A 13,290-nucleotide genomic window follows, 5' to 3' on the forward strand; every position below is an offset into this window, starting at 1 on the left:
AGATTTACGTGAAAGTTAACGAACGAACTGTTTCAGCATTTACCTTTGGGACAGTTCTGACGCCCATTTGGCGCGTTTAGAAACGGGATAAATATGAAACCTGCACCTCTGATCGCGATGTGTCTCCCGAGGCGGAAATGAGAATTTTCTAATGCGAGACTACTGAGGGCCGCGTTTCTTCCCCGTGTTTGCAACGCCAAATATTTACGGATAACACGAATCGCTAACGTCCAGTCTATGATAATACATCGGGCGATCCTCACGCGTTGCAGCGTTTTCAGCTTTCGCCGGCTTTGAAGCGAGAGGGTTTTAGTATTCCTGGTTAGTTTAGGAAACACTCTTTTTCCCCTGTTCTCCTCCCCATATTTTCTTCTCGCTTCATCCATCGCCGTTTCCCATCATTACCACGATAATGAGCAGGGCTTCAGCTCACGTTCATTTTTCTCACCGTTCATAGGGTCTGACGTTCGCACACTTTCACCTAGCACGTATAATACGGCATAATTTCATCGGAACGCCACGCCGCGCCGCGATGATCCATGAATCGGTCGGAATTATTACCAGTACCATTTTCCACACGTGTCTATTATTCTATCAGTTCTGAAGTGTTTCGCAGATCACAGCACCGCCCACTCGTAACGCAGAAATGATTTTCCCTCGCTGCAGTAGGTATGCACGCGATTGCGTGGATGTAATGGAAATTGCTGTGCACCTGTTACAAGCATCAAGTTTCTTTTTTAACGAGCTATTTCCCTAACGACCCGAGATATAATACAATCGTCCTAACCTCCGGTGATCAGGCTGCGGTATTTCGCAATATTCGAGTTATGTCAGTGCTCTGTTGTTGTTGACCCAGAAATTTTTTTATTTATACAACTTCCTGCCAGCGTGACGCAAGTATATTAAACTTACTCAGAGAAACAGAGTTCAATGAAAAACTGGAAGTAACGAGCAGAAAGAAATTGTGCCAACCAATTGTGCACCGATCGGTTAGAAACTATTGTTTTATTATAAGATTGTTCAGGGGTTTAGATATGATCATTTTTATTTTATTTCTTTTCAACGATAGCGCACGAGGTCGACGTCAGCGTTTGATAGAACTATGTCCATCTAGCTAAGCTAATGTGGCACTAAGCCTACTTTGCATATAATTACCAGCTCCAAAGAAAGATATTCAAGCGTGCGGGGATAAGTTTAGAAATATGAATCCATCTTCGCGTATCGGTTGCACAGACGCGGTTGATGGTGTTTAGGTTTCGAGAAGGTATTAAAAAGCCTCGTTAAGAACTTTCTTAGGATCCTTAAGGTGTTCAAATCATAATCATAATCCCAGAGAAGTTGTATATCCCCACTTCTCGATACTCAGCCGGGCCCCGAGATGATTAGAATATTATATCCGCCTAGGAATTTTCAAAGGTAAATCGAGACAGTGTGTAATAAATCTTGAAGAGTATAACATTATGTACTAATCAATTTTGAGCACCTGTTGTAGCTTCGCGTCGTTCAAAAAAAAGAAACATCATCAAGAACTTATTCTCGCTGTCCACTTAGGTGGTTCGTTCGAAAAGATCGTCGCAGAGATTCGCGACAGTAGCGTGACAACGATCGATTGATATAAACCAACGTTTCATAATTCGAGAGATAAGTATCGATAACGCCAATTCATTCCTTTTCTCCCTATCCATCTTTTTGTTGTTACGTCAATTACAAAAAGCCAGGGCGAGGGGTTCGACGCGTCCCTAACGTAAATGATATTTTACGGCATTTGCGTACAACATGCATGGGTACATGGTACGTGTAACCGAGGTTCAGTGGTGAATGGCGAAGGTCGGCGTTGTCTCTCCGGGTGTATGTCCGTCGATCCGTGAAGCACCGTTACACTCCTTGCTGCTAAACTCCCTGTCGACTGTGCTTCGCTGCAGTCTCCTCGGCCACCTCGTACTGGCAGGAAGTTCTCCACCTGACAGTTTTCTACTACCGACAGCTGATATTTTCCAAGGTCAGCTGATCTCGGCAGACACTGCACCGACTTCCATCAGAGGGTGCAGCATCGTGCGTGTGCGCTGAGCCTCACACAATGCATTCGTTGCTCAGTACTGGTAGGTATCGACTGCGACAAGGTAGGCGTACGAGCAATGCAAGCGTGCCTGACAGGGTTCGTTCGTTTGCAATTCAGCTGCGGTTTCACGTCCGTCCGGATTATTATGCCAGAGTACAGATATTGGATCAACGTTGTTGATACGAAAATAGGGTAGTTGTGGTTTGCGTTTCAAGTCCTTACACAGATTGTCTTGAAGAGTGATCGAGTGCTTTGTGCCATGAAGATGGAAGATTCTCAGCAGTTTTCTATATATTTCACACGAGAGTACAAGTATGAAGTCGGTTTTGGTTTAATTGGGGAATAACTTCAAGATCCTTACACGCGATTCGATCTCTTTGCGTTCTCATTCTGAATCATAACTGCATAACCGCCTCGATTCGATACCCTACATTTCGCACCTCGCAGACTCGAGGGTCGAATGAGGAGCAGACGAGGTCCTGTCCCAGAAAGAATAATTCGCCAGCACACACAGTGCAGCAGCATCAGCAGCATCATCGGCATCGGTAGCCGCAGCGAGAGCGTAATCGAGTTGAAAGAGAAGCATGAGAATCTCCGTTAGAATTTACGGTTAATCTACGAATTGGAGGTACATAGATGAGAGATATACGTAGAGGCATGGCGTGAACGTGACGATATTCTCAGGGCGTGTTATGCATATACGATACTACACGATGTTTCACGAGGTGGTATGTGCTCCGGTTTCTCATGCGTACCGGGCGTCAAGATGATAATAAGTTACGTCGTAAATAAGATCTGAAAGGAGGATTAATAACTGTTGGGCGTGTGGTAACATCGCGAGAGTAGAGCGGACGGTCTGACGTCACAGGCACAACATATTATCTCCGTCGGAGTACGAATATCTCTGGCGAGATTGTTCGGATACCGGGCAGTGCAGCGTGCAAAGGACACCGAGGGAGTACCGCTGATTAGTGCTGCGGGCGATGGAAGGGAAACCGGGATGCGAATACGCAGATATCTAGGCGTACTAGGTACGGACAGATCTCTCGAGATTAGGGGTTAACCTGGCAGGTGTCTCCGCGCTCAGGTAGTTAACGGAATAATGGCATTCGCCCGGGATCGTCGCGGGCAGGCTCCAGGCTTCTCCTGGACCAGGGATCTCAGACAACGATCGCCCTGCGCTGAACGGTACAATCTTCGCGCGATATCTTGAAAACTTGTCTCCCCGACTCTCCGGCGACTCCCCCGGGTAACGACCGAAGAGGTTCGTTCCTCACTTCGAGACGAGGTAAGAATGCCGGTGTACCAGAGGCCAAGTCTTGCCAGGTCAACCCAACAATAACTCAATTTGTTACTTTCGGTTAGCTCGAGTTTCGTCCCGCGGCTGCAAGGCATTCGCTCTGTCCGTTTAAACGCGCCTTGTGGCGTAGGTATACTCTCTCGACTGGTCGTTGCTGCTGCTGCTGAGACTGGATGGTATTCGACGGAGTTTTGTAACACTGAACAGGTGTCTCTCGGGTTGCAACATACACGCGCCGCGCGATCTTGTACATTCATTCGGTTATGTACCACCTTGATTTCCTTGGGTTTCTCTCAAACCCGGGGATTTCTCCGCGTTTGGGATTTCGACCATTATTTATTCCAACTAAATCTTCTCCTCGCTGCCTTTTCGTGGGTTTCGAGATCCCGACTCGCTCGCTCGTTCGTTCGTTCGTTCGTTCGTCGCGGCCTCTCAAAGACTTATCATACCCGCCGACACGAATGTCACGATAAAACTAATTATGGGAACAAACTCAATTACCCACATCGTACGGTTTATAGTTTATTGTACGACAGGGAAAATAATACGGATTCCTGTATCAACACAACGGTGTGGATTGATTATTCTCAATTCGTTTGCATGCAATCGCGTACTACAAACGTCTCTGAGAATTGCTTAATATTCTCCAAGCTTATTGTATACTATATGTGTGAGATTTTTGCCCAACCTTTCTGATTTTTGACACCGTTGGATCAGTTCAATTATTATTATACACATGATATATAGGAAGGCATAATATTGCGTTGCTTTTTTTCTGTAATTCTCAGTATTAATTTTCATACCGAACATCATGCCACTGATTAACATACCGGTCGAAGATCGTTGCACACCAACGGCTGTGTTACCGCCTGGTCAACAAATGAAGTAAGGAAGAAAAAGAACGCAAACACGTATGCACACAAGAAAAATCTTTGAGAAAAAAAAAAGAAACAACAACAACAACTGTACCGGTCCAAATTTGTATATCTCGAAAACATATTACGGGCTGTGAAAATTGATCGATATTACGACGTTTTAATAACTTGCCAAACGGGGGTGTAATCGCAAACTACCAGTCATTGACCATGTGGCAATATACATGTGCCTACCACGTGTAATATCGAAGCAAAATTAATAGCCCGCTCATTAATCGCCGTGTAACTAAATTATCATTATCAATTTCAATGCGCTAATTGACGGCGAGGTAATCGCTTTCGTAATGGGGGAAAAAAAGTAAAAAAAAAAAACAACACAAGACCCGATGCCATTAGTGAATCAATCATTTTTTTCAACGTAGATACAGCATCGCCTCGAGTACCGCGACTCATAGGATCTATTCCCTGGGTGCAAAGCACGCAGAGGTCCTCCGGGACTCGCTCCTCAAAGTTCCCCGGACTCGTGGATAACCCCCCATGTAGATTGACGACGTGACCTGCGGTTGGCGGGGTGAAAATATTCCACGCGATAGTAGATCTATTTCTCGGTTTAGCACGGGGTACCGGATGATTGGAGTCCTCTCGCGTCCCGAAGGAATGACGTTGTGGTTACCCGGCACGTTCGCGATGCCCCCCGTACTTGCCGAGAGATAGCGATGCTGGCAGGTGGTAAGGATGAGCGATGGGACGGGTATCGGGTAGCGCCTGGTTTTCCCCACCACGATGCCAACTTGGGGTCCCCCACGGTCTCGGGGCCACGTTGATACACGACCACTGATTGGCATTGTTGGGCGGACCTCGTGGTGCGGATTTTGCAACAGGTAGCAGGTTCTGGTATTAAATACATACCTATCGTTACAGGCACGGGCGAGGATAACGGACATCGTCAACGTATCTTTGATTTTATCACTAAATTTGATCTATTCGTTCGAGTATATCATACACACCTGTCTATCGCCTAACGGGTATATTTGCCAGTCCTCGATACATTCGCTCGATACCGAGAGCCAGATTTTGCGGTTTCATAATTGATAAGACGGATCGGAGACATGTGGTTTTAAAATAATCTGTCGACAGGTGGCAATGGTAGTGTTTTAAAAATTTCACAAGGTGAAGGAAGAGGCTGGATTTACTTTGACTTTCTTACAAGTATTAAGAGGTAATTCACGCGCGGAAGGAATTATCTTATGGCTAAAATGTTTCGACAGTATGTTTTACGCGCTAACGATAAAACCGAGGCATCTCTCCGCAGACGGGAATCGCATCCATCCTCGAGAATGAACAAATGACTCGTTTATCACGTCGGCTATGCAACGAGCCGTATGGTACTCAGGTAGTTTCGTACGAGCCGTCGTGAGAACCATACGAAGACGTATGATGTTTAACGCACGTAAACGCGTGCCTGCCGCCGTCAAGAGTCGTATCGTGAAACCCACGGGTATAACACTATATCAAAAGCGTTACATCGTAGTGAAATATCGAATAGGCAGGCAGCTTATAGCTGCTCCGTTGCTGTGGCAGAGAGCCTTGGCTTAGATTCCAGGTTTGTCTGAAAGTACCGTACACACGTAGTTTGTTCGCAATACCCACTGCAGGTATAAATGCAGATACGACGACAAACGACGCTGGATGGTGAATGGTGGTTGGTCGTATGACGTACCACCTTCGACACTCGGTAATAAGTGATTATAATGGGATTTGCACTGCTATATGACCGAGAAGTCTCGCCGCGTGAGATGTGACGGAATAATGTGGAAATGTTTCGTCGAGTAGGGATCAGATTACAACGGCGAACAGTTTTGCATTATTGCATTATATTGAGACTCCGTGGATAGAGACGAGAAGAACCGAAAGTACGGGACCGGAGTTTAAGCTTTGACAATGAGTGCGGAAGATTGACTTCTTCGATGTATAATATTGCGGCCTCCTCTTGGCAATCAAGCTACGTTCGAGGCTATTTACGTAATCGAATGACGAGCTGCTGCTGCTGCTGCTCCTACCGACGCTTATGGAGTTGGCAGTTAAGATGGAGGGGAGAAAAGGTGTCGTGAACTTTGAATCTGCCGTTAAAATTCCTAACCCAAAACTCTGCGCGGCCTATGCTGTGGATGCGTAGGTATACCCAGTGCGTATAGAATACGATGTTTACCGCTAAGCAGCGGCGTTTATATTGCCCAGGTAGAATAATCAGGTACGTAGAAGTGATTTTTTTTCGCTTGAAATTCCAGCGAAAACAATATCACGGCAAGCAATTAGGAAACAAACGGTGCGGAGAGAAGTGGCTCGGGGCATGAACATTTTTAAAATGGAACCTCGCTGTCTATTTCTAAGCTATAATCACGTGTCCGAAGGTCATTACCAGAATTCACAAGTAGTATAACAGTGTCGCAGAATTTTGTTGCTCAACCGCAATTGGCGCCAATGGAAGAAAAGAATTCGGTGAATGGGATCACCTCGACTCACCGTAAGTCCAACTAGTATCAGCACCGTGGCACCAACTGGAGACTGATTCTTCCTCCACCACCATATCGATTTCTCGCATTACCGGTGCCATGCGACAAGAAATTTCCCAGAATTGTTTGGACTTTGGTCTTTAGCAATACGCGTTACAGCCATGAACATTTCAATTTTATCGAGTTTGTTGAGTAGAATTGCCTGTGGTTATCAATGATCAAGCCTTGGCAGTTTCCACGCACGAGAATTGGTTCTTTCAAAAATAGAGTCCAAATACTAATCCATCTTTGGTAAAAGACGTGCAGATACGTGAGTAGAATCGGTGTCACTTACACACATGGAGTACTGCTGCTCCAGGGAGTATCACCCTGTGTCGGAGGGGCGTTGCAGTCCGCGAAGATCCGAAGTTCGCGAGATATGAGATAATAACGGGCACAGGAAAACGAATTCGACCTCACTGGTGATGAGAGATATTAACGACAACAGAGTCAGGGTGGCTAGGTGGTCTAGTGGAGTAAGGCTCCAGTCAAGCATCTCTAGACGCCAGGTTCGATTCCTGGCTCCGGCGTTAATTTTTCGAAATCACCAATTTTTCGAATTTACATTCTTTCAACAAATATTCTCTCGTAGATAAATGATTTGCACGTCCGCATATCATTCATTAGACGGCATTGCTTGTCTTGCGTGGCTTCTCATCGGAAGCAAGGATTCAAAAAGGGTAAACGCAACATCTACACATTAGAGTCTCCTTATACACAGTGCTTGCAGAGAAGAAACTTCTTACTCATACGAGATAATAGTTGAGAGGCTGGGGGGCCCTAGTGGGTGTCCTTGGGCCGAGTAGTGATCAGCACACACGTTGGGGCCCGCCGGAGTGTTATTTGCCCTCGAGCACGTTTACGCACAAATATCATCGTCTCAATGGCTTATAGCAGCCTCATCGACGATGCACAGTTGCGGTTTATACCGAGCCGATGGAAAATGGTTTCCTTCTCTTGAACATGCCGTACGTACACGTTGCGGAGGCAGCAGTTTTGCGAGGGGAAAAAATCGTTGGAACCCTTCGGGCGTTACGAGCGCTACGCGTCACACTCGCTCCGCCCTTGCTATTTCTTCTTGATTGCGTTCGCGGTGTTTCGCAATTCCGTTTTGAGACAGTCGATTTCGACGGGAAATGCTCGAAGTATGCCGAGGAACAAACCTTTGAAAAGTTTCAGGCGTATAGAAAAAAGGTTCAAAGGTTTACTCGCGCAGTGGCAAACGCTTCCGCCGTTTCCATCACCCTGACAATCTATCAGGTAGCTATCCGAGGTCGAAGATGCCGTCGCGCCAGCCGTTCTTTGATTGTGATTGACGCCTGTCCACCTCTATAACTCAATCCATCCCATGCCGAGGCATGCACTCGTCGTTTGCTGCTAGCGCGCTATCCTAGCGTTGTTAAGTAACAGACGGTACAGTGAGTGAGCGAAAGTAAAACTCGAGGTCAAAGGACCAAAGATTACCGAAAATCCCGACAAACGGGAATTTTCTAAGGCAAGATAGACGGTAATTGGCTGGATGCTACAGCACGCCCCGTGGTGCATCCAAGGAAAGGATGCCTGCAGCAGGAAGTGATCGACTATTTACTGCAAACAGGTGCTTTTATTCTCTCATCCTGACTTCGGCGCACGGCAGTCACCGCGATTGTTCTCCTCGGACGATCAAGCAGACAAAGAGCTGCGCAGCAGCGAGGATTACGATTACCGAGAAGACCAGCAGGAACTAGGAAGTGTTCTGCGACGGGAGCGCACTTACACACAGCCAAGGGTTAACCTCACTGCGGGCAATTCGGACCAGCAGAAGCTGGGTTTGACGGCGCACGGCGAATCCATGCGAGGCTCTATATCGCGGAAATGCGAAGAAGAACTGAACTGCGGTAGGACGTTCAAGAATTGACCGCACCATCCAGTTCAGTGCGAGAGCAGCGGGATGATAATTGCCAATAAGTCTGAAGCTCGCGGCGGGTTCACGCTGATAATTGCCACTGATTAAACTTGACAGTATCCAACTCGGACGGTGTCGTGAAGGCATGCGTTCATATCACCGGCGGCCAGTCATACCGCAAGCTTGACCATAAAAGTGGAAATTATTCACCCCGCGCACTTGTCACTCGACGATCACAACCTGATACCCGTAGACGTGGAAACGCGTTTGGAAACGTACAAAACCGTCCGAGTGGATACACCGCGCACATGTCGTTTACGATTGCATGCCGAACACGTCAGCGGCAGTCCTTCGGACTACCTGCAGCGGACAATGAGAAGGCTTGCGTTACCTGGCTGGAGAGATCGGGAGATTAAAGGAACGTGATTGAAACGAGATAAAAGAAAGAAAGAAAGAAAGGAAGAGAGAAAGAAACGAAAGGAATCACGATCGCAGGTAATCGCGCATTGTCGAGATTATAATTATGAGTGAGGTTGCACTGGTAAGTACAATTTGATCAACAGCCGTTGTCATTCGGTCCCTAAAGTGGCGCTACCGTTCGAATACGATGCCAGGTGTTTACGATTACGGAAGGCATGTATTGCCTCGCGTACGTTTCGCCTTCAGCCTTGAGGAAGCTTTAAATATAGACGAGGCAATTAGAATAGTACATGTACGGAGAAAGTTTTGACATTCAAAGTAGCCGGGCAGCTCTTAATTTTTCACCGAACTTTATTCATGCCTGTATTATCGGCGTGTATCTTGTCCCATAAATATGCTTCTCCTCGCTCCGTAAGTCCTCTATACCCCGTGTAAAATGAATCAGTGGGTTCATACATCCCCGCGGTACATCCGCGCAGCGTTCCGCCGTCCGCGTTGTAGCGTGTCCACAATTCCCATCACCGCGTACATCCAGTATATTCGGAAAATTTCAATGTGACCAAAGGTCACGCAGATAAATTCTCCGGAACGTGACAACCGTTGTCAGAGTGCTGCAGCAGCCCGCTGCTTGGTGCATCGGTGATATTAGGTCGCTGTTACGACAGAAGATGGGTGGGCACGTAAGGTACGAGGCACACGTCTATCGGCTGCATTAAGTGCAAGTAATCTCCAGCGGCTCTCGCGTCAACGCAACGACGCCGCGACGCAGGGATCGGGTCCCCTTAGGCGCGGGAAATTGAATAAACTTAAGTGAAATCAACTTGTAGGCATGAATATCCCTCGGGGCTCGATTTGTCGAGCAGGTATGCCTGGGTGCAGGTTTGTGCGTAATGTAACCGGGACAGGGGAAGAGGTGTCCGGTGCGTAAGGAGGCCGCCGGCTGGCGTCGTGACAGTCGCTTTAGTCTTGCTGCCTGCTGCAGCAGCTCCGGTCTGATTGTGAGTAAAATTGAAGTTTGCTTAGTCATCGCAAGAATGCGAGTAAAACTCATTCTGAGAGCTTGAATCGACCAGACGGCTTCAAGGGCGTCGTCGAGAAGCGTTTTTCGAGTGTCGGGGCGCCGAATGGTTGGAACGATCTTCCCGTGTGAAGTTTATAGGCCAGCACTTTGTGCCACGGTGAAAGATACCGGAGATGACCCGAGATTCGGTAGGACCGAGACAAGTAATTGAATGAGCTTTTAGACCAAAAACTTTCGCTACCTGTTCCTTTTCTATCCTTGGTGTTGAAAAGTCATCTCGTCCTTTTCTCGATAACCGGTGACCCCGAACTGGTACCTGCGCAATCTTGGCAGATGTGATAAAACCTTTATCCCTTTTAAGGAAAATATTGACTCCGAGTATTTGTCAATGCTATTTATCTTCGCACATGCCAGAACGGTGACGCAACACTTTGTTGAATCGTTCGATTTATAGTTCACGTTGTACCACATGCAAATTCCTCGGCCATTGTCATCACCGTTCCATTTGTAACGCTTACGTTATACTTCCTATTTTATTCATTTGAGATTGAGACAAAAATAAAACCGCGCAAAGGGAGCGAAAAAATCGACCGACTAATTCACTGTGCATACCTAATTCAAGTTGTCATTGATCGTTGTATCACGTTTATATTACTGTTCCTGTGCAGCAGTTTTCTCCCGCGTATTGTTATCCGCCGATTAAGTGACTCGAGATAAATCACCTCACTTCAAAGATATCGCACGATGGACTTCATTCCAGCGACTTATAAAGGCATAATATGTGAGTCAGTAAGCGGTAAAATAATCATACACGCACGATGACACTAGTTTGAATGAGTACCGATATTGCAATCCAGTTTGATTGACATATATTGCTTGGATATTGTGATTGGAAATGAAATCGGTTCCCCGGTCTACATCGTTTACTTAGAGCCTTACGCGCGAGGTATTAGCAGCTTATACCCCTCGCTAGAGAAAGTTGATGAGCATGGATATCGTCAAGTGCAAGGTATGAAATTCGAAATTCTTAGAACAAATGGAAATGTGCGTGCAATGAAAAGGGCCCGATTGGTGTAACGGCGGCTAACATCAAACTGAAAATCATCCTTTCGGGCGTGATATCGAGAAGGTGATAAAGATTCGATCTCTGCCCGAAGGAGGCGCCAAAGACTGACTGCCGGTCAATGCACCAGCCCAGTTTTCGAAATAACTTCAAACGACAGCTCAGTCTCGTGTCGTCTTCGCAGTTTATATCCGCGGCTCTCTCGCGAGCCAAACTTCTCATTTTATCGGAAATCGTTCGCAGAATAACTCCCAAGAAGTTGGTACACAGCCAACTGGGTCGTTTATTAATAATTACGTCATGGATCTACCGGTGACAAGTAATGAGTTACATTCGATTCCAGGTCAAAGTTCAACGTTTCCTGTAATCTCCGCAAATAAATGCTATGTTATGTGCTTATCATGAGCTCCTACATTTGTCATTAGAGAAAAAAAAAAACACAGCAAAGAAAAATTTACTGCCGCGGTTCAAATTCATTTTAATTATTCACAGTCGATTTTGAAATATTTCAATTCCATTAATCGATCGTTTCACAATAAATTATGGTTTAAACGTCACGTATGCATATTTTCCTGACCTGATAGCTGTTATTGAAGAGTTTCTGCCAGACGTAACTCCACATAGATTCCTTCGCCGCGCGACCCTGTGCAGTTTCGTTACACATTGAAACTTGTGACGATAAACATGATGAAATTTTTATTAATCAAAAGTAGATGCACCGAACATCTCACTATTAGTATGACAACGCACTATCGAGAATTAAAACTCCGAGGGAAAGTGTCAAAGTCGTTTGAGCCACGTTCGAGAGACCGACGCACGTCTTGAACTCCGCAGGTACGCCGCCAGACTGAAGACTAAGAGAGACATTGCGATCGCTGCATTGTGGGGGTAGCGGTAATATACCTACAAGTTGCCTGGCAGTAAAATTAGGGGCGGCGGGGGTTCGACCCTCGGTGTAATTTTACAATTCTTAGAATCTAAGAAGCTTCCATGCAGTCCGGCAGTGCAGTGCACGTCCCCGTAAAGAAAATCGAATGGCCAGCCGAACTATAATCTGGATTAACCGACGAGCCGGTTTTGGGTTTAAAATAGGTGCACAAAATGGCGTCCACAATTACGAAGTGAAAAATTCACAAGTGACTAAGAGAGAGAAAAAAAAAAAAATACTTTCAGAACATGCACATTCGTTGCAAGGTGCATAGAGCTGCAAGGAGTTTTTCACAACCGGCACTGTAATGGAGGGGCAGCAGAAAATTACAGTTTCTGCAGTCGACAAAGAAAGTCTCGGGGGAGTAAAATTCCGCAAAGAAAGAGAAACTAACACAAATTATCAGTGACGGTGGAACGCTAGGCAATTAGACCTGTGGCGTATAAGCGTATATGCGTTGGGAGTATAGAATAACGCGATGCGGGTGAACAGGTTGGCTGGTTGCCTGCGTACACTCGGTTGTAATGGACAGTTTGACTGCATATCGACATGTCGGGCGATATCGAGTTCCACATACCTGTGCAGTATCGATACACGGTAGTAAGTGCCGCGAGCTGTTAATGTTGCAGCGAGACTGTGTCATGTTTGCACAGTCATCCGTCCCGCATATTTATCGTATGGCTTACCTATCGGATCGGCGTGCGTTCTTTCACGGATCGAAGAGTCGTAGTAAGAGGAACGGCGGCTCTGCCTTCGTCCATTTCATTAGGTACAGAGGTAGGTGTACGTACCTGACGATAAGTATCACTCATCTGTAATCCGCGTACACCTACAGCGCGGATTGATCCTCGTCCAGGTTCTGTAAGATATACGGCATACTTGACCGCGGTACACTTACACCTGAACGTAATAAAATCTGGCGTGTTCCAGTGGCTGGGTTGGGCCTCGGTTCGATCTTATTATACGTTTAATGCGGGTTATGTACGGAGAAGCCGTTAGCGACGCTTTGTTCGGCATATAAACCTTCTTGACTTAACCTAACCTTGGTTAACCTAGCCTAGTTTAAGTCCAGAATAACCAGTCTTCGAGTGCAAGCGTATTATACCCCGGCGTTCGGTAGTAATTATTTGCGGTTTACAGTTACATTTAAATTTCGAACGTGGTATATTATAGGTATGTATATTTAC

General features: G+C 46.3%; 1 protein-coding gene across 5 annotated transcripts in view; it reads right to left on the minus strand.

Annotated features, from left to right (window-relative positions):
* Nucleotides 1-13,290, minus strand: part of LOC124224690 (rho GTPase-activating protein 20) — a 156,765-nt gene that overhangs the window by 11,606 nt on the left and 131,869 nt on the right. Inside the window, exon 1 of one of the 5 annotated variants that reach the window (XM_046636787.2) lies at nt 11,753-11,866. The exons of the other annotated variants lie outside the window; for them this stretch is intronic. Coding sequence (XP_046492743.1) covers nt 11,753-11,839 — 87 coding nt within the window. The 5' untranslated portion in view covers nt 11,840-11,866. Of the gene's footprint in view, nt 1-11,752; nt 11,867-13,290 lie in introns of those variants that run through there. 5 annotated transcript variants of the gene reach the window in all.

Source organism: Neodiprion pinetum, chromosome 1, assembly GCF_021155775.2.
Source record: "Neodiprion pinetum isolate iyNeoPine1 chromosome 1, iyNeoPine1.2, whole genome shotgun sequence".
Taxonomy (NCBI): domain Eukaryota; kingdom Metazoa; phylum Arthropoda; class Insecta; order Hymenoptera; family Diprionidae; genus Neodiprion; species Neodiprion pinetum.